Here is a 27,488-nt window from a genome sequence, read left to right on the forward strand (position 1 = left end):
AATATGTGATTTTGACAGCTTTGTGAAGGAGAAATGCAGATGTGTTCCCCTTAGGAGTGGCTGCCAGAGGAGCAGGGTCCTGGCACTACACTTTGTTGCCTTCGTTGTTCTGCTTTGTATGATTACACACTGAGCTTAGAGAACTGCTATGTCAGAAAGTTAAACTGGAAAGAAAACCCACTAAGGTGTTTGAGAGACCTATTTCATGGCCCAGCTTGACATCCATTAGCACAGCTTCTAGTGCCAGCACAAGGCTGAGAGCAGAAGCGTGTGACAAGGGATGTGTCCCAAAAGATACCATGCAGAAGCTTCTTTCAAGGGTAGTCACACTTAATGTGCTATCTGATGTGTGTGTTTCCACTTTGACAACACCTCAGTGCTTGGGGGCCCTCTCTGTTCTAAGTGCAGAAACTTGTATCGAGCTCTTTGCTACCTCCAAGAACTCATGCAAAATGTGCCATTTAGGAAATGGAGAGTTTCAGGAATACCTTGTTCCCTTTCTGTTCTCACTTTCTGTTCAGCAGACACATCTGGGTTCCCTCAAATGTGTGCATCTTATAGTCCTAAGTATAGATATTGTTTGGCACAGCTCTGTGAGGAAGCAGTCAGGCAGACAGATTCAAAAAGGCAAATGATATTTTGCAAGAAACCCCCCCAAAATTCTTATCTAGGGATTCAAATAAGAAGACAGTAAAAAAAACAGGACCCTGATCTCATGTTCTCTTTGGGGCTGATGCTGTCACATTTGCTACTATGTTCTGAATGCTCTTTGGCCTTTGTACACCAATAGCTTGCTCGAACACAGATTTAGAAGCAAGTGCTTGAAGCCTCTATTGTTTTATTTTCCAACACTTCTCAAACACAGCTTTTTTTATGCAGTGTTAGTAAGAAATAGTTATGTAGTACTGAAATATACATCTTCCATGCATAAGGCTGTGGCTCTGTACAGCAGTTTTCTTCATTACATGGTATTTCTGCTCTATCTGTAAAATATCTCCTATGACATGAATTCTTTTCCATTTTTTAATTGTACATGTAAAAATGGAAAAAGTTTATCATAGAGTATGCACATTTATGGCTTACAAAACCTTTATACATTCATGTTTTAATCATATAATATTTTAATACATTTAGAGGTAACTGATAAAGTTTTATGCAGCTATGCACAAACCAAAGCAGGATGGATGTTTGGGTCATTTTTTATAATGATGAGTAAAGCAAGTATTTTTGGTTTTAATTCCTGGGATATGGAGTTACTTAAAAATAAAAGGTCTAACTAGTTTGATCATCATCAGTTTCCCTCATTAGACATGTACCTCTCTGGCTTAACAGAACCTAGTACACAGCTCCTGATTTCAGACTTGGAGAGATTACAGTACCTTCCTCTGCATTTCTTTCTGGCATGCAGAAAAATGAACATATGTGGGAGTAAACCCAAACTCTTTAACATGAGAACAAATAAAACATGTGGATGAAATGAAGGTTCCACTGCAGCTTATTAATATTATTCTGGTTACTCATCCTGCTAATGTTCATGCATTTGTATATGAAATACATGAAAACTTTTGCTTAATGATATTCAGTAATTGACAGCTCTATATCCTCAGTGCCCATGACTTCATTTTTCAGAAACAGTGTCAGGGGACTGACTATGGATAGAAGTTTTGTGTAGGAGAATAGCCAGTAACAACTGGTGAGTAATGTCATCATGCAAAATCTGGGAAGGAGATTAGACAGTGATGGGAGAAGAGGGTGCCACATCTTTGTACTTTCAAGGATTCTAGGTTTTAGAAATAGTTAGGTATAGGTTGCTGTGATTAGCATGTAGATGTATTCTATGTAATAAGCAAAGTTATGATATACTGCACTTGCCTCTGGGGCAGTTAGTTATTAGCTTGCTCAGCCATTGCAAGTGTAAAAATGGGAGCAATCTGATCACTTCTGCAGGCATAAATCTGTAGAAATCCTGCCTTTTGTAATTCTTTTTTTCTTGGAGTTGTCATGGCAGTATTCTCAGTGGATCTCCTGGTTTTACTGAGATGCATTTAAGTCTGCATAGTCAGCACTAACTTAGAACTTACATTACTCTCTAAATAATTTGTGCTGAAACTTGAGGTTATCATTCCTAGGTTTTTTGGTTTTAAGCACTGGTTACTGTCTATCAGCTAAACTAGTCTGTGTACCAAGATATAAAACATTTTGTTATCATCTGGAGAATACAGAAAGAGTGAGCCATCTCTTTGTAGTGAATAAAAATGCAGAATTGCAGAAATATTTTGCTGAATGGCCAAAACCCTAAAAGCTCTTCAGATTCATAATCCTAGGGTCCTTGTGTCTTCTGATGGTAGCCCTTGTCATGTGTAACCAAAAGGTTGCCTTTTGCTCATTTTATGTAATGTTCTTTCAAAACACGTTTTGGTACTGGGGAAATTAAAACTGTTTTCCTTCTCACCTTTGTCTCTTTCTGTCTTCTTTTTGAAGAGCCCCATTACTTCTATGTAATTTTTTTTCATACCTCATCTATATTTTCACATTTTTGAATGGCTGCCAAAACAGCAGTGGAATTACTGGGTTTACCTGTATGCTCTTTGTCTTGTTTCCAGATGGAAGTCTTTTTCCTTGTGGTTCACTTGACAGGATTTGTCCTCAGGTGATAACAACTTTAATGTACTTTCTGCCAGTTTCTATTTCATCATATTACCTCTTGCACTTGAGGGTTCAGCAAACCTGACAAGACAGCAAAATGCAAAAGGGAACAGAATTGCCACATCAAAAACCTTTGGTGGCAGAAGGATGAAGGGTAGAGTAGCTTGGTTTTGTTTTTATTAATAATGATAGCGATAATAAAACCACCAGAAATCCTTTTGAAATCTGAAGTATTAGGTGGTGTTCAGCAAACAACCAGGGGCAGGAAAGGTGATCAAGGCAAAACTGATGCTGTTTGTGTTTTCTCCAGATGTCATACGCCTGATGTCTTGACATTTCTTAAAGTGCCTCCAAAAGAACAGCTATATGATTCTTTTGTTCTTTTGTTTTCTGATACATTTGTGAGTTCACCATTCATTCCATTTCTGACTGAAAAGGCTGAGCCAGGGATTTTGTACATTGTACATAAAACAGAGGGGGAACTTTGCATTTTCAACCACTTTATCATAGCTTAGTCCTACAGGCAACAGCTAGACTGGACCAACCTGTACTATTTGTTGAAGTCCTCAAACTTTTAGCTGGTTTATGCTGGTTTTTGGCTAACCCATCAATGTGGAATCTGTTCTCCATTGGACCTTCAAAGGACTTTGCTGCTTGTGGAAACCATAGAAGTGTGGCAGCCTGCTTTCAGGGTATCCCAGCGACTTCCTGGATCCATGAGTGTACGTTGATAAGATTTCCATGTTTTTGAGGGTAGTGGTTCCTCATGTTACTGAAGAAAGCTTTGTGGTGGGTAATGAGGTCTTTGCTGAAGTGGGTCACTTTGCATCAGCTCATTCAATCTATGAGAAACTTCAGCTAAAGGAAGGGCTGTACTCTTGAGGTGATGGACACAGTGGATTGGAGGTACAAACAAATTACTCAACCAACATTACTTCTTCAAGCCTTTCCATCAATACAGGATGCTCAACTCACAGTTTGAGCTGACCTTGTTGCTGGGATGTTGTACTGATCTAGACAACTCAATATAGCCAGTTCTGGTACTACTAAATCAGCAAAATTAGAATAAGAGGAGAAAATACTGAAAATGGAACAATGAAACAATGACAAGAAGTCATTAAAGAGATTTCTTAAACAATATTTCTTTTTCAGGGACTACAAAAAAACAGAAGCTCAAAAATAAGCTGTGCCAGTAGAGAGGAAAGTGAAAACTGCGGACCACAGTTCAGCACAGTGCTTAACACTGTTCCCTAAGCACACCAAAACAGTCTATGTTAGTGGGATTGTATTACTGGCAATCCCTTAGTTCTGAAATCAGTCTAAAAGTTAAGTACCCTGCTGAACTGGGATCAATGTAACAGTAAAAGTCTAACCTGTAACTAGATTGACTGATTAGATGGGGGTTTTAGTTCATGTTGTTTTCTTTTCCATTTCTATGTAAAAGTAGAGAAAAAGAAGGAAAAAATAAATCAATCCCATGTATAAATTGTTGGGATTGAAACAAAATTAATAAGATGTTTTCAAAGTTGAATACATCAAATGCACGTAAAGTGCTACTTGTATTTAATTATAACTGAAATTACAGTAATAAAATTGGCAGATGAGAGGAGGAAAGAAAATTATATTTCTGTAGACTTCTTGCACTCAGGTTCAATCCACTAGAGGAGTTTGAAGACCACAGAAGTCAATTTTAATTGCTGCAATTACTGATCTTTAACTACTGCAGCACTAGTGGGAGAAGTTAGTGAAGCAGAATTTCAGCTGATCTGAAAGTATTATGAAGTAGCGTTACCGCCTGTGATTATGGGATGTAGAAGTTCAGGTATCATGATGCAAGAGTTTTGGGCTGCAATTTATCAATCACTATACTATTCTTACTTCCCTTTGATTGAAGATTCTATAAGAACAACCACCAAAACCCTGCAGATTTACACAGGACACACATTTCTGCAACCAGAAATAAATACACCTGTATGTAAAGTTGCATGGCTATATTGTTTTAATTCTTCCAAATGTAAAATCCTTACAAAGTGAATCACTCTGTTATGTCGGTCATTTGTTCTTAATGTCTTAGAGGCTTGTAAACAAACCGTTGGCAACTCTCCAATGGAGCTTTATAGAAGCTATTCTCTACTGAAATTTACTTTAAAAATGAAACATTTTAATGTTTCATAGGAAGGCATTAATCCAGTTGGAGAGATGTAAAAGGGTGAAGTACAGTTAAGTAATTACTAAAACTTTGCTGGAGACATAGTGGTGTATTCCCAGCTGATCTGTTATATCAAACTGAATCACAGAATACCAGGTTGAAAGAGGATCATCTGTTACAAACTTTCTTGGCAAAAGCACAGTATAGAAGAAGATGTCCCAGTGTTTCCCAAAGATTATGGAGAGCAGCCTTGCACCAATGTTAGCTAGCTGTCTTAACACCCTTGGGTGGCTATTTTCAGGGTCCATTGACCTGTATAACACAGAAGTCAGAAACACTGGTTTTACCTCTGAGGAGAGTGCCCACCAGCATCCTGGTAGAGAGCTAGAGCATTTCCCTGGACTGTGGATCTACAGGCAGGGTACAGGCTCCTTCCTGCATGCTTCTGGTTGCTTGCACTCCTTAGGGGCATTTATATCTCCCACGCTTGCCCCAGGAATGCCCAAGCTTCATCAGCCAGGTAAATTATAAAAGGTAATCTTACTGGTTGAGTTATTGAACATTTACTTGATTTACAATAGCAGTACTTGTTTTCATAGAACTAAATATGTATCATAAATGATATTGCACATATAAGGCATGAAGGAAGCTGGAATGCTATTTTTTCCTATAAAATAAAGCCTATGTATGAGCTAATATGTACGAACCTTTATTTGATGCAGTTGCATCAGCTGTTGTACTTGATCTTTATTCATTCTGAGTTCTTTGTTTGTGTTTTGTCATCACTGTCTTGACCTGATGTATTACGTCTATAGTGGTTTTCCAGAGATACCGGAAAAAACTTTAAGTATCCTATGAGACTGCTTTTAAATGATGGAAAGTCTCCTGAAATATGCGCTTTATTTGGAGGTATAGTACATCAAGTTGTGGTGAGTTGGCCCCAGATGGCAGCCAAGCAGCCACAGAACCACTTGCTCACTGCCCATGCAGCAGGGCGGAGGAGAAAATAGGAAGAACGGGAATGAGAAAGCTCATGAGCTGAAATAAAAATAAGGAAGTTACTCACCAATTACTGTCACAGGCAGAACAGACTCAACTTGGGGAATTCAACATAATGTATTAACAATTAACATAAATATTTAATTACTGAAATAGGTATTGCAAGAGAAAAATGGGGGCAAGACCTCTCCTTCTGCTTTCCCAGGCACAGCTTCACTCCAGACACTTCTCTTTCCTCCATGATATCACTGCAGGTTACACTCAGTCCCTTTGGGGAGGTTGTACAGGAGGTTGGGGTCAGGACAAAGCAGTTTTTTTCTCTACTGCTCCTTTCTTCTCATGCTTTTTTCCTACTATTGCTCCCTTCTTACTCATTTCCTCCTCACCAGTGTGGGTCCTTCATGGTCATAGTCCCTCAGGGGTAGTACCTACTCCAGCATGAGCTTATCCATCAGCTACAGGGTCTTTGGAAGGATGCCTTCTCTGCAATGAAGTAGCTCCTACTGCTCTGGTCTTGTTCTCTCATTCTCTCCTGCTCAGCATTTTCTTTCCTTTATTAAATATATTTTCACAGAGGTGCCACCAGCTTGGCTGATGGCCTCACCTGTTTCTGTCATGATCTGTTTGGATCTCTCGAATTTATAGGACAAGTTACTCTGTAAATTAAATCTTATTTTATGAGCTCATTGAGAAATACAGCAAACTCCTTGTAACAATTTTCACAGCCAGGAATCATTTTATGTCCTAAAAAGCAACAGTTTCATCATTAGCCACTTGAATTTATGAAGAAATTGCTAATTATTTATGGTCCTACTTTTAAGTCTTCTATTTTTCTGAGCATCAAATGCTACTGATTGTGTTTTGAGTGACAGAACTGTACTGGGTAAAACTGAAGATCTATTCAAGCCATTGAATACTAAATGATGTACTAAATGTTTCTGGATAGAGTTTTAAAAGAAAGGAAGTTACCTGCTCCTTGGTATATGCAGTTCACATATTCCAGGATTTCCACTAAATTAACATGTTCATTTGGTTAGTCAGGTATTTTCTGAACTATGCTTTGCAGGTTTATTGCATTTTAGTTAACACTGAAGTATTTTTGCACCATTCAAATTAGTGTAGAATGTTCTCATTAACCAAAGCAGTAGTAGGTGCAGGGGTGGAGGAGAGAAGCAGCTCTCAGTCTCCCTTTCTTCACCTCCTCTACCAAACTATACAGGTTTTGTTGCAAGATCTTCTTTGGGTCTTTTCAGAAATAGGTTTTCTTGGGGAAAAAGGTGCAGTTTTAACCTTAGGCTGTCTATGCATTTCTTCTTTGAAAACTTCTTTAAGAAACAGCTCATCAAAAATGTACTTTGTACAAATGCTACATTCTGAAAGACTTTCATGTTTGTTTGAAGTAAAATATTTTGCTCTGAATCAGGCAAAACTTTAGGATTTTTTAATGCTTCTTCTTATTTTTTTTTGTCAGTATATTTGCTGAACTTTACTTGATTTTTCAATTATTTTTGGTCCTCTGACATTACTTTTCAGTGAACTCTGATCATGAGTATTTGGAGTCCTAAAACGAACTGTTACTAGTAGACAAAACCAAAAGGTTTAATACCCAGGGAAGGACATACTGTTTAAGGCCATTTGTTTCCTACTTTTTGTCCCTGGTGCTACACAGTTTTCAGTCTCTCTCCTCTCATACCTTCTTCTCTTCATAAGTAATTACTTCCTACTTTTTGGAAATCTGTTTCATGAGAAGTTGAGGAATTGGGGAATATTTCTAGTATTTCAGCTTTCATACTTGATATTTTCATTTCAACTCTGACATTTGGAAGCCTTGGGTGGAATGTTTTAGTGTGAGGTGTTCCTGCCCATGGCATGAGGGTTGGAACTACATGATCTTAAGGTCCTTTCCAACCCTAACTATTTTATGATTCTATGATCTACTATAGAGCTTTGGCATAGGTGATATCTTGTTCCAGAAAATCTGTGTAATGCCAGTCTTCATGTAAATTGTCTGAGCAGACATCCCACACCTATGCTATACCCTCCTCCCAAAAAGATGTCATCACTAAAATGCTGAACTTATTGAAATCTTCAAGATTTCTGTGGGCTTTGGATTTTACCCTAGGCAAAACAAACACTGTTCACTGATGGATGGGAGCCCTGTCATTTCTTCAGTATGATAGTGCTATCCATAAGTTCAGGCAAAATAAAGCTCAACAGGTAAAGAGAGCTGTGCAACATCCCTTTGGCAATGCAGGCCAGAATAACATCCTTTGGGAGAAATAAGAAATTACCTTTCACTATCCTGTCGTTGTTAGGGTAGTTTTCTTGGATTTAGTCACATTAAACAAATCTTTGTAGGTTGATCCTTACATTTGTCACTGAAAGTCTTTGCAACACTTTTTGTTATGGAATTTCTGTACTCAGTACCTTTCCAATTTTCATTCTTTTCATAATAATAATTTGGCTGTGGGTTTAAGGGTGTCTTGAGAAGTAGGTGCTTGCTGCATTGGAATATAAATATAGGGAGATCTTTTGACCTGCACTTAGAAAAAACATCAGTGAATAATTTAGTCCTAAGTAACATAAAGGGATGATTTTAATTTTCACACAACTATTTTCACTTCTGAACAGCAGAACACCATCTAGTTCGACAGTTGCACAATTATCCCTTAGTGAAACAGCTGTCTTGGCTCTAATCTTGCTCTCCTATCCTTCCAATGAGGCTTTTTGATTAACTTTTTATTCTTAGGATAGTAATTTGTAGCAAGGATCTAATTAAGAACTTTATGTAACACAGCCAAAGTCCTCCTTTTGCAAGGCTGTCTCACCTCAGTCCTACTAATCTTGCAGCTTTCAGTATGGAGCATTCTGAAATGTCTGATATTTCAAGTTATCTCTACTGGTTGAAAACAATTTCAGCTATTGAGAATTGGGAACAAGACTCATTTGATTCTTTTGTCCCGGTAAGGAAAACTGTAACAGCTCTGAAAGAAGAAATGCTTTTAAAATTTAAATTCTGAGGGTTGTTTCTTTAAGGGAAGTAGGGGGAAATGACTTAAACTGAATTTCTCTGCTGAGCTGTATGAGCTCAGACCTCTTACCGTAGATGATCTTTGTTTCTTACTGATGAGGGATAAGTGTGTTATTTCTGGGTAGAAAATGCATAGTACTATATATCTGAAATTAAATGATAATGCCACCATTTCTACTTAGGAATAATGACAAAGAAAAGAGATAGCTATATTACATATTATTAATATGTATACATAGTCTTGATTCCAGAAAATTGTATAATTGAGATATAGCATTTAAAGGAAGGAGTATTTATCAACTTTATTTAATAATTATAAATTCAATATCTGGGTATTACTGCTTATCACCCAATTCTATACATTAATATGATGTTTATTGCATGTAAAACAAAACAGTTAATTTGACTGATCTATATTTACAATATATGTTACTAAATTTAAGTATTTTAAAAACCATTTCATATATATTAGTGTCATGTGCATTGGAAATACTTATTTTCCCATACGCAGTAGCAGATGCAGGATGATGCTTTTGGTGGCCAGCTTAGGTAAGACAGTCAGAGTGTGCTTGAGAGGAAAGAAAGGAGTATATTGCTTTCTTCCATGTATCTTCATTTCATATGAAATATAATTTGACAGGGTATCTTTAAAGCAAATACACTGATATTTGCAGGTACAAAAGGGATGTATATCTGAATTGTTATGTGTATTATCAACAATCTGGAGAAATATTATTTAGGTACTAACTATATCAGCATAGTATTGACCTAACAAGGGAGCAAAACTAAGTGCCTTCAATACCACATAGGCTGATAACAAAAGATGCTTGGGTCCTTGTTTGTGTATGAGTAGAGACTTTATACTATAATCAAAGAAAATATTTCAAAATGTGTCACAAAGCATATAATAGGATGTGAAGGATGGACTGACTTTAACTTGTTTTCTCCTTGTTACAGTTGCCCTAAAAAACCTGGTGCTTCCTGCAGATTCTGTGTTCCTCTTGCTGTAATATTTTCTATGTCATTTTTCTCCCATTCCTCTGAAGCACACGATGTTCCCATTTCTTGTCCTCCAGCCAAACATTTATTTAGTATCAGGGTCAGGTCTGCAGTGGGGTTTTTATGTGTTAGTGCTCAGAATTGGTGCACCTGCCTGTGAAGTTGGTTAGCTTTTGGAAAGGACCGACAGCTTAAGTGTTAATTTTCCCCAGACGTCCTATGGCGAAAGTCAAGATTTACAACAGGAGAATGGTAAAAGTCATATTTCTACCAGGCATCATGATTTAGCGGATGAGGGGGATATGTTGAAAATTGTTCATTTCATTTGGAGAGTGGAATTGGTGCCTTAAAAGCAGGGTAGGGGGAGAATGCATCTCTCCAAAGGGCTCTTTGGTAAAGGTTACCTTGTGTCTGAATGTCAATTGCATGAGATAGATGTTGAGTTGTTTTTAGAGGCTGAAGCACTGTTGTACAGGTGCAAGGGAAATCTGACTTCCTAAAGATGAATGTTTTCAGGACTGATTGATTCCGATGCTCTGTGTCCTGTACTCTACCTACACCCTGCCTTAAGCAGCCAGCTTCATTTGTGTTACTAAATGCTATGCTTAGTCCTTTTCCTGGTCTTCTCTCCTAACACATGATATAAAGTGCATAACTTCCACTCCTTGCTTTGTCAGGAAATGTTTTCTTTTTCTTTCCTAACAGTAATCAAAGCTTATTTCTGAAAGTCCTCTCCTGGAACAATTCCATTTAAATCAGAGAAATAAAACACTACCATATCAAAGACAGACATCCAGGAGCTGATTATTATCACTGTTGTTATTATTATAGGAAGAGTCTGCTTGACATTACAAACCATTTAATGTTCCAGTGTTTTGGGGGATCATGTAAGTGGATGAAAGGTTGTTGTGACATTTGAAATTCCCCCAATTGATTTGCAAACCCATCTTCTCAGTCTTGATAGATCAGTTCTGACAGTTTTTAGGTTTTATGTCTCTGTGATTATTACATTCGTTGTTCAATACAGTGACAGTGAGAGGTCAGTGTTGTCTCTGTGTACAAGAAAGGTTGTTTCATTTTGTGGAATAAGTTATACACATTCACACAGTAAACCTACAAGGACCAGAACTTAGCTCTGCCCAGGTCAATGTTACTAACGTATACAAATGGTAACATCCCAGATTTTTGTGTTTTACAAGCTGAAAATATGTCATGAAATCGGTAACTGAAAGATATCCTATAATCTAAGAATGATTTTATTTCAGAGTGGTACCTTGTGTTACTTTTTGTGACTGCCTCATCAGTAAAAGTGCCATGTTGCTTTCTGCTAGATAAATCACTGTTAAAATTGCCTCCATCTATTTTTAATTCAGTTTAAGATAATGATTTTTTACTCTGTTTCTGCTTTCTTTTCTAGCCAAAACAACACTGTTTAGAAATGACAGAATGCTAAAAGATAAAGATGGGGAACGACCTCACAGGTCATGTTGCCCATCTGCCAGAATGTTGGTACTGCCTACAGTGTGTAGTTTAGTGCTTAGCTGAAGTGTATACAAAGAGTTTTAGGCAGCAAGACTTCTCTTTCTCCTCTAGGGAGATGATACTATAGTTTGATGGATTTGACACACAGTTGTAGCAGTGTATAAAATGTGCTTGCCTGCCCTTGGCATGAAATGTAAAAATATTCCCATGTTAAAAATAGCAAAATATTTATTGAAAAACAGGCCAAGTCTGATTTTACTGATCTGAAGTGTTTCTCAGCATCTTTCCTAACATCAAAAATATTGTTCTGACATTTCTCCCTTTCTGTTTTTAATCCAGCTCCTGAAGTCTGTCTTTTTAGCATCAATACACCTACTTGCACCCCTAATCTAAATTTGTTAGCTTCACAAGGATGCTGTTCCCTTGATTATTACTTGACAGGAATTGCCTTAATTTCTTCAAGGCCCTAATTTTGATTTAAGGCGTATTTTTAAGGTTCTCTACAAGTTCTTTGGAAGACTGTCAGTGTTGCTGTACCCTCCAGTCATGTTGTTTGTGCTTCTCAGACTTAAAATGGCCTCAGGCACTTTCTTTACTTAAGCAATGGCATATTGTAGAGCTGGTTTTATGATGCTGTTGATACTCATCCTGGGCTCAGTCCCTTTATGTGGTTTCATTATTCTAGAAGCCTGCAGTACCATGTTGTTCTTTGCATTTTGAAACTTTTTTGTAAATGCTATTTCTAAGAATCAAGAAGTTGACAGGATCTTAATAGATTATATGTTAGAAGAGAAAGCATAGCTTTGATTCTCTGTGGAAAGCTTCTCGATGAACAATAATCAGTTGTCACTTTATGTGTTTCCATTTTTACTCAATAATGTGATTTTACTTGTGGCTGCAGCACGGCTTCCACTTTCTCTTTGTTGCTTCTGCTACTCAAGTTGACATTTTCTTTTATAACAAAAGACCTTGCTCTTTTACTTTCTTCTGCTGTTCCAGACTCACCTCCAATAAATGATTTGTAGATTTATCAGAAAATAGGATGAGTAAATAAAAGACTCTGAACAAATATCTGTTCTGCAGTGAAATTTCAGAGGAATAGTGGTGCTGCATGCAAAACAGACTTGAGTTTAACTGTATTGACAGTTAAGAGTTTGCTTTCAGTAACTACCTGAAAGGAGAATGGAGCCAGAAGGTGATTGGTCTTTTAAGTAACATGCCATAGGACAAGAGCAAACGGTCTCAAGCTGCACCAGGGCAGGTTTAGATGGAGATTATGAGCAATTCCTTCCCCAGAGGTGCTCGGACATTGGAACAGGCTGCCCAGGGCAGGGCTGGAGTCACCATCACACACCGCGTAGATGAGGCCTTCAGTGCCATGGGTTAGAGGCAGACTTGGCAGTGCTGGGAACGTTTGGACTTGATGATGTTAAAGGCCTTTTCCATCCCAGCTGATGCTATGATCCGTTCTCTGTGATATCATTTAATTATTGAGTGGGGTATTGAGAAACAAAGATAGGTTAAACATTTAGGGAAAACAACTCTGTGCCAGGTTGAGCTTCACTCCAGACTCATGGTGACTACTGCAGGTCACACTCAGTCCCTGCAGTGAGGTGAGGGTGGCACAGAGGGTTGGATTCAGGATGTGGTATTTTCTCTCTGCTGCTCCTGTTTCCTCACTCTTTTCTTCCTTATTACTTGCTTGTTCTGCTCCAGTGCAGCTCTTCTACAGGCCGCAGTGCCTTCAGGGTGTTCCACATGGAGCACCAGGGTCTGTGTTTTCACAGAGGCACCGGTTGGCCCAGAGGCATCACCAGCCTTGCTGATGGGCTGAGCTGTGTCCTGCAGTGGGTCTGACACTGAGATGGCTGGAACCTTCTGTGCCTCTCACAGAACAGCCCTGACTTCTCCTCACAGACCTGCCCCTGCAACCCCCTGCTGCCAAAACCTCCATGTTTGTGACCACTACAAGGGGGAAGACAGGCAGGTATAATGGAGTGCGTTTAGCTCTGGGGCCCCAACATAAGAGGGACATGGAGCTGTTGGAGTCCAGAGGAGGCCATGGAGATGCTGCGAGGGCTGGAGCAGCTCTGCTCTGGAGCCAGGCTGAGAGAGCTGGGCTGGGGCAGAATGGAGAAGAGGAGGCTCCTGAAGGGGAGACCTGAGAGCAGCTCCAGTGCCTAAAGGGGCTGCAGGAAACCTGGAGAGGGGCTTGGGACAAGGGCCTGTAGGGACAGGCCAAGGGGAATGGCTTTAACACACCTGAGGGGAGACTGAGCTGAGCTCTTAGGCAGAAGCTGTTCCCTGTGAGGGTGCTGAGGTGCTGGCACAGGGTGCCCAGAGAAGCTGTGGCTGCCCCATCCCTGGCAGTGTTCAAGGCCAGGTTGGACACAGGGGCTTGGAGCAACCTGCTCCAGTGGAAGGTGTCCCTGCCCATGGCAGGGGTTGGAACTGGATGAGCTTTAAGGTCCCTCCCTTCAACTCAAACCATCCTGTTATTCCATAATAATACAAGCTTAATTTTTCAGTAGGCCATATTCCTTAAAAGAGGCATGAATATTGCAGATTAAGGAATTACAAGATGCAAAGTCAAGAATTGGACTCTATTAATTTCTCTGTGCAAATTTTTAAAGTATGAGGGAAATCAGTCCTAAAACCAAAAAGAAAATGGCATGTGTGTATTTGCACCACTTAGCCTAAAACAAAATTGCATCATCCTAAGGGAGCATTCTCTTTCTTTCAGTAGCAGCCTGATGGTATTACACACATCCCGAGCCCTTGCTAAGCTCGGCAGCCTGTGATGTTCCTGCTGGGTGCTACAGTCTGTAAAATTACAGAAGTAGTGGCAGTTCTGGCACGCATTGTCCTGTAAGTCACCCACAGAGTGCTCAGTCTCTCAGGCAGAAGGATGTCAGTGAGAAAACAGAGATTAAATGTTTGGCAAGCCCTATAGTGAAATACCAAACAGTTTTACGTAACAGTCCATCTCCATTGAGAAATGCATTTTATGCCATGTGAGGCAACACCTTGTAAAATGACTCACTTGCCCTAAACCCTGGATAACTTCACTTTACACACTTGCAACTTTTCAGATGACGTACTGTGAGTGCAGTGGTCCTGCAGTGATCTATGGTTTGAAGCAAGCTGTCGGCAAGTGATATATTTGGAATTATTCTGTTAATTTTATTCATCAAGTAGTGATTCTGGGACGTGAAGAGACCCTCTGGGACATCAATTAAAACTTTTCCAGAGGACATAAGGTTTGAAGTTTACTTCTACTGATGTAAAAATCAAAACCCTCCTTGCTCCAGCACAGGCCAATTTGAGTTTATTGCAGATATTCAAAATCAAGTTTATTTATGTAAAATTGATATACATTCATTAAGTGGAAGTATTTGGCAAAGCAGCTTTGCTCCTACTTAGCCAGAATCAATTAATTAAAGTTGAGGCATTTTATGGACCACAGTAACCACCAGCTCTTCTGGCAACTTCTGTGCTGAAACAGAATCAATGGTGATTTTGCTACTTCTGTTATATCTGAAAGCCTTCCTAAAACTCAAGATGCTTCCTTCTCTATTTCCCATTCTTTCCTCTCTATGGAGAGTTTGAGCTGTAGCATCAGTAAGTCTTGATCTCTTCTGTTCTTGCCAAACAGAGGTGAATGCTCTCTAGCACTAATTCCATTATTTCTCGGCTGCTGGATACAGTGCTTGATGTAATTGATTAATCTCTAAAAGCAGGTGTTTAATTCCTTAGAATTTATGTTCTAATAAAGCTCTTAAATAGATAATGAATTCTGTTAAAATAATTTCCCTACTTCACATGTAGGTTTACATTCACTTTTTTTGTTGTTGTATTCACCTGCATTGTAATTTTTACTCCACTGAGATTACTTTCCTGTTCTTTTTGTTGCACAGCTCTTCTTGAGGCTTATATCTGTACCAGTCCATGGTTAATAAAGCTAATGCTCAGGCAAACTGTTGGGAAGTTAAGCAGTTAAAGTTTAATCAAACATGGGAATGCTCAAGTCAGTGAGGACGTTTGCCCTTGTTAACAAGTCTGTCAATAACCTAAGCTTTTTGTATTAACTTCCCCGCCATCACCACCCTCTGGATTTTTAATTTCTGGATATTCAGCTAATGTGATTTAAAACAAGATACAAAATAATTCCAAAGACATATATTAATTTGTTTAATTTGCTTTAAGTTCTTTTTGCTTATTATTGCTTTCATGAACCAGCAGGCTAAATGCATGCACCACTCTACAAATCCTGCCAGGAGATAAGAACCCCCAGTATCAAGTAGAAACATATTACCTTAAGTTTTGACTCTGTTGAAAGCAGATCAGTGTTTTACCATTAACTTCAGTTATGCAGGGACTTTCACCCAGAATTTTTTAGATCTGATAGATGCAGCAGAATGTCATTGATGTTTAAAATGGAAGATGTAACCTGTTTTGTTAATTTCATAGTATAAAGTAAGTTAGCTTAGCTCTTAGGTTTTCAATAGCACCCCTCCATTGTAATTTATCCTTCCAACAGTATTGACTGCAGTGGCAAGATTTCACAATATCTCATCTTTTTATAAAATTATCACAAATTACATCAAAACTGAAAATAAATTATTTAAATCAGATGTCAGAGTTTTGAAGATAATACACTTAGAAAAGTACCATATGGAATGTATTTCAATTTTTGTTCTTGATTCTAAAGTTTCCATATCCACATTTAAGAACATACGAGAAACTGTCATTGCCTGGATTGTTTAAACTGTTATTTTCTTAAGAGATGTGCTTTGACACAGGCTTTGGGGAAAGTTCTGGAACACAGTGGAGATGAGATCAGAGCAGAGATATGTGTAATAAATGAATGTTATGGCCCATTCACTTTCAAAAGTCCATGAACATGCGCTGAAGCAGTAAACCTAGAAACAGGATTTAGGTCTAAATTTCTGTTCAAAGCTAAAGCACTGTTGTATGACAATTGGCATCAATTTCTTTCGTGAGTCAGAAGAGACCTGGTAATGGGACCGCTGTGTGAGTCTTAGTATGGCATTTGGCATCCTAGAATGAGACAGATGGATCCACCCTGCCTAGTGATAGGAAGGTTATCACCTCAAAATTTAATGAGTAATAACATTTAGTTGAGTAATATCTTCACTGGAAATTCAGCTGTACCCTAATTATCCCTCATTCTCTGTAAAGCTTTTCCCATTGACATTTCTGTGTCCTTCACTAGATCTGATATTGGGCAAAAAGTTGCCATTATGTTAATCATAGATAATTAAAACAGCTAACAGGTAACATCAGTATGGGTGAAACTTCAGCAATTTTAAGGTAGATGCTTTCTTGCCATTCCTTGGTCCACCTGTGGATCCACACAGAAATGTTGGGTTTTCCTGAGGTCTGAAGTCTTTTTGTTTAAATAATGTCACAATTAATACAATTTTAAATAGAAAATTATTCTTTCAGATTAAATAAAGAACAACACAAAACCTCAAGCTCAAAAATAAGACCATGTTCTTTAAAAAACACTATTTACCTTTAAATTAAATGGCTTTATATGAGGTTACATTATACACATAGGGAAAGGTCCTGAGTATTCCTTGAGGCATTTTTCCTCTATTCTTGGCAGCTGCAACCTGCAAGCAAAGCTGCTTTTGACTTCTGAAAAATCATTCTTTAGATGTTCAAAGAGACTCCCTATCTTTCATATTTTCTGTTTAATAACAAGCAAATGACTTTTTCTCCTTCTTGGTCCTGTAGTTTGTTATTCAGTGGTAAATACGATGAAAAGTTCTGTGTGTCCTCTGATCTTGAGGCCTTACAGCATCACAGAGAATTTTGACATCTAAATTATCATTTAATCTTTCATGCTATTGTGTGTCAATGTAAATTTCTTTCTTGCAGTTGTGAAAAACTTTTGAAAATAGGCAATGAATTTAAATTAATTCAGTGTTACCTTTTTAAGGCCTTAAACAGTCTGACAGGTTATATCTGAGAGATGCAAGCGTGCCCTATTCCTTTGCAAATGTAGGGGCCATTCCACTTCATATTATTAAGACACAAAACGCTAAGAATCTGTAGTAAAATAAAGCTGCAACTGAGAGTGTTTTCAAATTTAGGAATGTCTGCCTGGAAGGATGAGCCCTTAACTCTGACATTCAGTCCACAGGGTCAGGCGTCTGCAAAAGATGGTAATAAGGCACTGACAGCTCAACCTACTTTTTAAATGGTAATGCATACACTCTATTTCACTACCTCTTTACTTCGAGTTTTCTTAAATGTAATAATGTAGATAATGACAGTAATTGCTTAGCAAAAAAACAAGAAATTGAATTTTCTGAGTCAAAATCGCAGCTAGGATTAAATATAAGTGGATAGTTTCAAAATTATCATATACTTGTTTTAACGTTTTCTGGCTAAGAAATAATGTGCTATGCTCTTTATATAATAATCACCATATATCTATGCAAGTGGTTTGATGGTCTGGTGTTGAATACAGCACTGCATGGAAGAAACAGTTAAAACAAGGAGATATGCGTACTCCAAAAGGAGTGAAATGCATTATAATATGGATAGTCTGCAAAACTGCGCATGCTCTAAGTAAAAGGATAACGGTAGCATTCGTGGTAGAGGAAAAGTTCATCTTGTCTGAAAGGTATGAGTCATGTCAGACACTTGTAGAGAATTTGGTAGCAGAGTAAATGTTCATGAACTAGACTGTGTGCCTTTTTGTTCTGTTTCTACTGGCTTCAAGTGCTTTCACTGTATCCTGCAACTAGAAAAGCCACTAGACTGTCTGACTCACTGCAAGCAGAACAATCTCATATATATATATTTGTGGAAACAAAGTCTGTTGTGCTCAACTGCTTTAAGAAGGAAAAAAACCACAATTTTTTCCCCCCCCAAAGCTATTCAAGCTTTGTCTCAGCTCTGCCAATCTGTCACTGCAGCTGTCAGTATGATCCCTTTTCTTCAAAGCACAGAGATGGCTCAGCTGAAAGCACTGCTTCTAGTCATGGGCAGGAGAAAGGTCTGTGCAGGGAGCATAAGACTGACACCCCGCATGGTACGTTGTCAGCATAATACTTGAGATATAGGTAAGGATTAGGGCAGAAAGGAAAGTGCATGAGGAATGGGGGAAAACAGGCTCACTTAGCTCACTGCACTCAGTACAATCCCTTGTTTTGGTGATTGGTTTGGATCTATTTTGCAGCTGCAGAACTGGGACAGTGTTCACAAAGGCCTTTTCCCATCTTTAAAATGTGATTGCAAAGTCTGGGAGTCTTCAGTATTCCACCTGACTTAAAAGAGGGCTGTCTCTTTCATGAATTAATTAACTACTGATTTGAATTCATCCTGCAGGTTAGGCAATTAGACATGTAGAATTTTAAACCTCCCTACATAGAGATAGATTATTTAGTTCTCAGCAGCTGACATCGCTCTTAAAATTCTGACCAAATTAAGCCAGTTTTGCTAGAGCTATTAAATATCTTGGTTAAGACTACAGAGCAGGTCAAAGGGCAGAGCTAGGAATAAAGTAATTTTCTTTGTCTTCCAGAAAGCCATTTATTCTTCTGACCAGTGTCAGACATAGATAGATAGTTTATATATGTGTGGGTATTACAGATCAGATGCAGCGCTATCTCAAAGACACAATGGGCAGAGATTTTGGAGAGAATCTAAGTATTTTTTTACATGCTTTTGTTAATTTATGTACAACTGGAAGTATTCCTGCTGAGCTGATGAACTGTTGTGATGGATTAGTCAGTGCTCTCTGTAAGAAGTGTGCAGATATATGGGCATCCTTTTTTGAGAATTTGGTGAATCAGTGCATGTGATGTGTTTTTAAGTCAGCATAGACACAACATCCTGAAAGGTAAAATCCTTCTGACTCTTTGTTGCTACTGATCTTCTCCTGACCTGTCCGCTGAGTAACTTCACTGTGAATGCAGGACTATTTTGATGCTCCTTTGTACTGCATAACTAGCACTATATTTAGGTCTTTTTCCAGTAACTGATAACTGTCTTCTTAACTCTGCATGATTAAAGCCTCCTACTTTTCTTTAAAGCATGAGCAACAAACGGGACATAACTAGTAAAATAATCTCCACTTCCTGCACTTAAATGTAGTGTTGTAGCTCAGGAGGTCAGTGTTCTTCAAATTACCATATGGTAGAGAGACTGGAGCAAAATGTTTCAATTAAATCAGTTTTCTCAGGAAAAAAAACAAAACAAAACAACATCACCACACAGACATGCACATATAGGAACAGGAGGAACACAGAAAAGGAAAATGAACTCATGATATTAGTTGTGAGTGAATGTTATAGTCACTCTATCCATCTGAAACAGTCAGTCTATAAATCTCCTGACCGTCTGTCTGGTCAGGAGAAGTGCTTCAGTAGCAGAAAATTGTCAGTTTGATCGTTAAGTTCAACTCTTCCAATCAGTAACACACAATAAGCACTGTGTTAAAATGAAACCTGAAAGATATTCGAGCTTGAAAGCCAATTCTTTACAGGCTCTGTCAGAAGCTTAGTCAAGGAAGGATCACACTATTCCAAGGAACAGCTGAAGTGCTCAGACTTTTGCTGTAGAAGGGATGATGGGCCAAGTGAGAAGCTGGAGGTCAGGATTAGGAAGAAGCTAACAAATGGAAGCATTTCAGTGGGTGCCTCCAGGAAGCCTTGTCAAGGCTTGTGAAGGACAGAGGGAGGTGATTACAAAGAGCAGGTTGATTTACAAAGGGTAAAATTATGCCTTGCCAACCTGACAACTTTGTGATGTGATGACTAGTTCTGTGGATGATGGCAAATCAGTAGTTGTAATTTGCCTTGATTTTAGCAATGTTTTCAGTACAAATTCTGTTTTTCAGCCAAATGAGAGACAGTAAATGGATGGATGTACTAGGAGATGAGTAGGATGCTGTCTAGACCACCAGACCCAAAGGGTGGCAGTCAGCAATTCGAAGTCCGGTAGTAACTGGTGGCATGTTACTTACGGTGTTTCTGCAGGGTTGATACTGGTGCTAATGATGTTTAGCATCTTAATTAATAACCAGAATGATTAGGTAGAATGCACTGTCAGCAAGCGTCTGCTGGGCAGAGCAGATGATACTTTGGGCAGTTGCTATTCAGTTGCTATTCAGAGGGATCTCAATAGGCAGGAGAAATGGGCTGAGAGTAACCACACAAAGTTCTTGCAGTGGGACAGAACAAAAGATGCAGCAGTCCCAGCCAAGCATAGTACAGATAGGTAGCAGCTTTACAGAGTGGAGAATAAGTTGCACATGAGCTATCCATGAGCCCTTGCAGTGATGAAGGCTAACAGCAAACTGGGCTGCACTAATAGCAGCCTAGACAGCAGTCTGGGGGACATCTTCTCATCACCTGAGTCTGCACTGGGAGTACTGTGTCCAGTTCTACGTTCCCTGATATGCCAAAGTGTATTTGGTGGAAGATAACAAACACTGACTGGGTCTGGTAAACAGAGCATTCAGGAAGAGAGCTCAATTTGTTCAGCTTGGAGAAGAAGAGGCTGTGGGAAGAAACTAATTGCTGTCTTCATCCATCTAAGGGATAGTTAAAAAGGACACAAAGCCAAACTCCTCTCGGAGATGTACAGAAGTATGAGGAAATAGACACAGATGCATTAGGGGAATTCTGATGAGATATAAGAGAAACCTTATCTCAGTGAGAGTTCTATAGCACTGGACCGGGATCCTGCAAGGCTATGAATGTCCTTCTGAAAACAATTGCAACCAATAGTGTGAAAGATTTGTGGGTTCTGCTTGTGCTCTTAGGAGGAAGAAAAGGAATAACTGTGTCTTCAAAAGAAATTCCAGGTTCCTTAAATGTTATTTTTTACAGTGTTCACACAATTACTGATTTCTGATCAAGAAATCTCTTTACTTCAGCAAAATCTGATATGGTATAAGGCTTTGCTCCTCAATGAGTTAGAAGTGATTGGTGTTAATATGAGAATGCTTTGGAAAATGACTACAGAAAGACATTTGTAATTTTTATAGATACTGTTTTGTAAAGCAATGGAAAGATGCTTGGCTTCTGAGGATTTCAGACTTTGCTTATACTTGGTGCTAGAACTTCTCACGGTATGAAAAATAAAACAGATTAAATATTGTGAAAAACAAAAAGAAAACACTTTCTTCCTGTAGCAAAGTCTTTAAGTGTATGAAGCTATATATTAATGTAAGTAAAAACTACAATTCCAAAAGGAAATCCTTTGCTTAACCTTCAGTGATGATACAGTTATAAATTATTCCATATGCTTAAAGCTAAAAATATTATAATCATATGGCCTTCAGCTTTTATCTATCACTCCAAAGTGTTCAGTGTTATGGGGCATAATGAGAATAAACAGGTATGTGTGTATAATATATTTTGAGATCCTAAGCATTTTAATATTAAACTATACCTCACTATGATAACAGATACATGCCATGCATACACACTAAATTGCACACATTTCATATTTATCTTTTATTCACAGGTTACATAGTTGTGTAGAAATAATGGTATTAATCATCAGTAGCTGTTGTAACATATGGTTTCTTTAACACATTTTCAATAAATTCACCAAAACTGGAAAGAAACTGTGATTTTCTGAAAGTATTTGAATTGTTGCAGTAATGTTACATTTTTAATTTGGGTTGTGTTAACATAGATTTTGAAATCCTGCAGGGAATACTTGACAATAGAAATATGATCAGTGCTTTTGGCAGTGCTGTAATCATGCACAAAGAGACTCTGCAATCTATATAAGTTTAAATCAGACAGTCACTCTTTGGTGAATATACAATGTAGATAAATAGAACTAATGAGCTACTCATCAGCTCGATAGAATGGCTGAAGAGTGTTTCTTTAGCCAGGCAAACAAAGTGCCTTCCATCATTTTTTGTACTACATTCACTACATGGTGAACCTTCTCCTCCTGAGTTCTTGAAGTATTAACAATCCCATCTCAGCAGTCCCTATCCCTGACATTTTACTCATGGTGCCTGGCTCTACAATTTCTCACAGCTCTGTGGTTTTCCCCAGTGTCTGAGCCAAGATTATGAGCTGGGTCAAATCAGGGCTTGGCCTGAGGTCACCACTACTGAATCTCAGCATAGAAAGAGGAAGAGGTTAGGGCATTTCAAGTGTCTGGAAACTAGTCTGGATATGGGCTTCATCAATAAGTTAAAGGTCATGTTGGGCAGCTTTACAGACTCACACATCTTTTTAAACTACTTCTTTATTTCAAACTTAACATGAGCTGAGTGCATATGAACCATGAGAATACATAGTTCTAACAGAAATATCCTAGTATACTTGAAGTATACACTTACTACATACCTGTGTGATACTGATAAGTTGTGTAAACATAAAATTCTGATGTTTGTCCTCTGTAAAGATCTAGTTATTACTTTGTTTTTGCTTAAACACAAAAAATGGACTTGTAAGGCAAGGGAAGCTGAAACCCTCACCCTAAGGTCTCCTAATTGTAAGCTGAATGCATCATGTTTTTTATAGTTCTACTAAAATATGAATTACTAGTAGTTATTTATTCAATATGTGATCCAAAGCCTAATGAAATTGAAAGAAAAACCATAGTGAGATGTGGTTTGGAGTCTGAGGACCTATTTCATTCATCCTTAATTGATTGAACAGTACCCAAAGTTATGTACTGTTGCATGATGCGAATTGAGGGAGAAGACAGGCTTTCAGCCTTTTAATTTAATGTATCATAATGGACATTTCAATATTAATGCATTTCACATTTTTTAATTTCTTTTCTCTTATTCTTTTTCCTTTCAGGCAAGCCCTGCCCCTATAATTGTCAACACAGACACCTTGGACACAATCCCTTATGTAAGTATTAATTTTTTCATTACTATATAGAATTTGATTATTTTTCCACAGAAATTATACTCAGTATTGCATAGAAGTTATAAAGAAAAATCTTTGAATTAATCATGTCCTTTACAGTTACACAGTTAATTCTTTTCTAGAAGGTATCAGGAGTGATAATTTCACTCAGCTGAGTTATAGCATAGTGTATACACATAATTTGTACTTTAGATTTCAACACATAAACTGTAGCTTACTAAAACTAGCCTTTCTTTTAAAAAAAAGTGATTTCATTAAGCCTTTCTTCCTTACAGGAGCATAAAGAATGAATAGCTCCTGTTAGAGCATCATGCACCCTCCTAGTTTATGAAGATGATACCTAGGTGCACACTGTAATATTAAAATGGTGCAAACAGCTTTTCATTTATCTGTCTACATTCCTGTTGTAGATGAAAGCTCTTCATGATGAATAGCAGTACAAACCAGATGACCTCATGTTTTCTTGTTAATGTCTCTTCCTTTATATGTCTTCTAGGAAAAAAATATCCTATAATAAATGAATGTTTTTATTGGAGTTTTAAAAATCTGCTTTTCTACAAGCATTTGATATAGTTATTTTACACTGCAAATGCAACTATAGTTGAAGAGAAAGGATACAAAGAAAGACAAAGTGAATACATAATAAAGAGAGCAACAGGCTTAAATGATTGGAGGCAAGAAAAGCAAGGAGTACGAAGCTAACTAGACAGTATCTGATCTTTCTTGTTCCATCCTCTTAGCTATCTTTCTAAAGCTTCTAATTAATGTCTCTCATCTGTCATGTTTTGTTCATGTCCGTTTCTTATGATACCAGTGCATAAGCCTAATTATTTATTCACCTACACCAGTCATATTGCTGGGCTCTGTCTTTTAGAAGAATATTGATGAGGAAGTTTAATAGGGGTTGTCCTGGACAGCTTGTTTGTTTCTGACAATTCATAAAACTTGGAAATTAATGTGCAGATCATATGTAAGGATCACAGCCAGGAGCAATTTAGAAGAATGACACTGCTGAAAAGTAGAAGAGAAATTCCTTGTTGGGAATTTCAACCATTGGGAAGGATGGAAAAGTTAAAATTTCCCTGTTCATTTGCATTTGTCTTTCTTAACAAGCTTCCTATCATTTCTGAGTCTCAGTTTTCCTTACCAACATCAGAACCATCCCCTATGGTCTCACTTTCAATAGGTCTGGCTTTTCTGTTTTAATGAGACATTTTTCACTTAGTGTTCTCTAGATTTACCAAAAGGAACATTGTGAGCCCCAGTTGTCATTTCCAGCACTGGACCTGTGCCCAGGGTACTCTGCAGCTACGGTGAAAGAATTCCTAAATACAGATGCAATTACACTAGTGACAAGATGTTCAGTCATTATGATTTATTCCCATAACACAGTCTATCAGTACTTCTACACTTTTATTGAACTTTTATACTAGTGTTCCATTCTCTTGAAAAAAAAAAAAAGATAAATGACCAAATACATTTAAAAGAAATATTGACAATAGACTGAAAAGTGCCTGTGGGCTGCTTCAGTCTCCAACACGATGTGAACTAAATAAATTAACAGAAGGTGCTGTTGTAAAAATAGACAATTCTGAACCAGTCACCTTGCTCTTATCCAGTGCATGGGAGGAATTATGTCCCTTGGTATAGGACACAGCAACACTACTGAAGTGGGGCTCAGTTAGAGTAGCCAATAAGAAATGTCAAGATGAAGCATATCTTCTGAGCTCAGGCCACCACAGTGCCCCACAGAACATAGGGCCTTTGCTATAAATAGACATTTCTTTCTGATCGGGTTTTGTGTGCTTGAATTTTATCCAGAATGAGACAGAAAGACAAATACACGGACAAATGACCTCTCCATCCAGCCTGGTATTTGGTATAGTGGGCTGTGGTTTATTTGGGGAGACCTGTATTTCCTTCTTCCTCCCAGGACTATTTCAGTTAAGTTCTGTTTGGTTTCATTTTATAGTATTTTGTCTGCTAGGCAGGTGCTGTAGTCACTAGGCCGGATATATGTTTGCTTGTGTGTGAACCTGGGCCAGTGAACCCCTCAAGAACAGGTTTATGGTCAGCATGTGGTGGGTTGGCTGTGGCTAGCAGCCAAACGCTCTTCTCACTCTCCTCTCCTGTGGGTCAAGGAGAAAATGGAAAGCAAAAGGAGCTGTGTTTTGAGATAATGACAAACAGGGAAAGCAAAAGCTTCTTGAGCAAGCAAAGCAAATTAAGGAATTCATTTACTACTTCCCATGAGCAGGCAGATGTTTAGCTGTTTCCTGGAAAGCAAGGCTTCAGTACATGGATGAATTACTTGGGAAGACAAATGCCAGAGCAACAAATGACATCCCCCCCCCCAGCCTTATCCCCCTTTCCTTCTCCTTTCCCTGAGCTTTTATTGCCTGGAGGCTGTGAAAGCTCTGTTCAGCAACAGTCAAAACACTGGTGTGTTACGAACATTGTTTCAGCCACAAATTGAGGCATGGCTCTATATGGGCTACTATGAAGAAAATGAACTCCCTCCCAGCCAGACCCAATACAGCCTAGAATACCATGTGGGGCCTATAACACAGCCTGTTAACACCATGAGATATTATGGAGGCTTCTCTCCTCTCTTGAATATTTGGAAAGGCAGAGGAAAATCTTCCCAGACTAAGTTGATGCAGCCTTCATCATATAATTAATTTTACAGAAAATATAACTTAGCTAATATGCCCTAAAATATTTTGCTCTGGACAGGTCAGTTCAGAGAGATAAAATAAAGCAAGATTATTATTGTGAAACATGAACATGAGTCAAGCACCTGCCTTTTCAGCACTGTCAGGACTTCCTGACATGCCTGGAAGAAGACATCTTTGGTGAATGTTTAAGTATCCTTAGTTAGTTATCTCATTGTGAAAGCGTAAGAAAGGTATCATTCTCTTTTAGTTACCAGAGAAAACACATCCAATTTGTCCCCTGATAAGGACAAATCATTTTATGGATCAGAGAATCCAAGTTAAATCACAGTATTTGGAACTAGATGATCTTCAAGTCCTTTCCAATTTGAACTATTCTATGATCGCCTGTCCAAAGCTAAGAGCAGCCACAGTATAAGTGGGCACAGAGTAGCTGATCCTCTCCCCTAACTGCAGCATGTCTAAAACACCAGAAGTGCTAATCTAGATTCATCTTAGATCCCTGCTGTTCAGCTCCTGTTGTTAAGCCTCAAAGCACATTCAGGAGTTCAGGGAGCCTCCTGTGGGAGGAAAAGGCAGAAAGTTTTAGATCTTACCAATTAGACCATGTTTTCTATGATCACATTCTTTTTCTCATATCCTGCTTTTCTCCAGTCTTAGGTGCTTGCCCTTTAATTCTTTTATTTGAACATGCATTCCCCATATCTCTGTACCATTTCTAACTTAATTTGTTAAATAAAATTAAAAGACAAGTAGATATATATATATATCTGCAAGTGATAAATCTCATGGAAATTTCTGACTTATTACTTTTTGATTTCTCAGTGTTGGGGTTTTAAAGGTGCTTTCCATGATAACCGATTGATGCTATTCACTTGCGCTTTTGCAAAAAATAATGTTGCTTAATATATATATAATTTTTCTATTAAAATCTATTTTTTTTCTGAAATAACTAGTTTTTATTGTGTTAATCATAACAAAGGTAACTAATCCATTTTATGTCATGTAGAACCTATTTTCAAATTTTAAACACAGGAATAAACATGGACTTGCAAATTTTGGTGAATCAAAGTAGTCCGATGTTAATAGGACTGCACAACTGCTCACCTGATAGATCCCTCAACAGGGCCAGGCTATTTTTAGCGTTTCTACACAATAGATGGAGACTTGTCATGATCCTGTTTAGCTGTTGGCTCAACAGCATAAGAAACCTGTTTCACTGTTTCATTTTACCCAGTGTACCTTCAATGCATTTCCATTACAACAGCTCTGCTCATCCTCTCTGCCACCTTCCTCCAAATATTCCTGAGTGTTTTCAGAAGGGGCCACACAGCAGTGATTACCATTCACAAAGCACTTTCAAATGTAATGTTTCCACTAGTCCATAGAGAGAAATTTTCTCTTTCCAGCTGGTATGCAGCTGGTAAACTGTGGGTTTTGTCTCATTAACGTTCTAATGACCTAAACTCCTGTAATTAAACCTTTTGGTACTGTTGATGCTCTTCAAACCTTCAGCTCAATAGTTTGAAAGAAAAAGTCATCCTGTGAGGGATTGTTTTTCATCAGGATTCTTTTCTTAAATGGAGCAAAAGAAAAGGCCTTATATTACACTATAT

At 38.2% G+C, this 27,488-nt stretch overlaps 1 protein-coding gene across 1 annotated transcript in view; it reads left to right on the forward strand.

Annotated features, from left to right (window-relative positions):
• LOC101881240 (disks large homolog 2) overlaps nucleotides 1–27,488 on the forward strand; it is a 423,431-nt gene that overhangs the window by 8,169 nt on the left and 387,774 nt on the right. Inside the window, 1 exon segment of the mRNA XM_034072915.1 lies at nucleotides 23,126–23,179. Within this exon segment, the coding sequence (XP_033928806.1) occupies nucleotides 23,126–23,179 (54 nt within the window).

This window comes from Melopsittacus undulatus, chromosome 2, assembly GCF_012275295.1.
Source record: "Melopsittacus undulatus isolate bMelUnd1 chromosome 2, bMelUnd1.mat.Z, whole genome shotgun sequence".
NCBI lineage: Eukaryota > Metazoa > Chordata > Aves > Psittaciformes > Psittaculidae > Melopsittacus > Melopsittacus undulatus.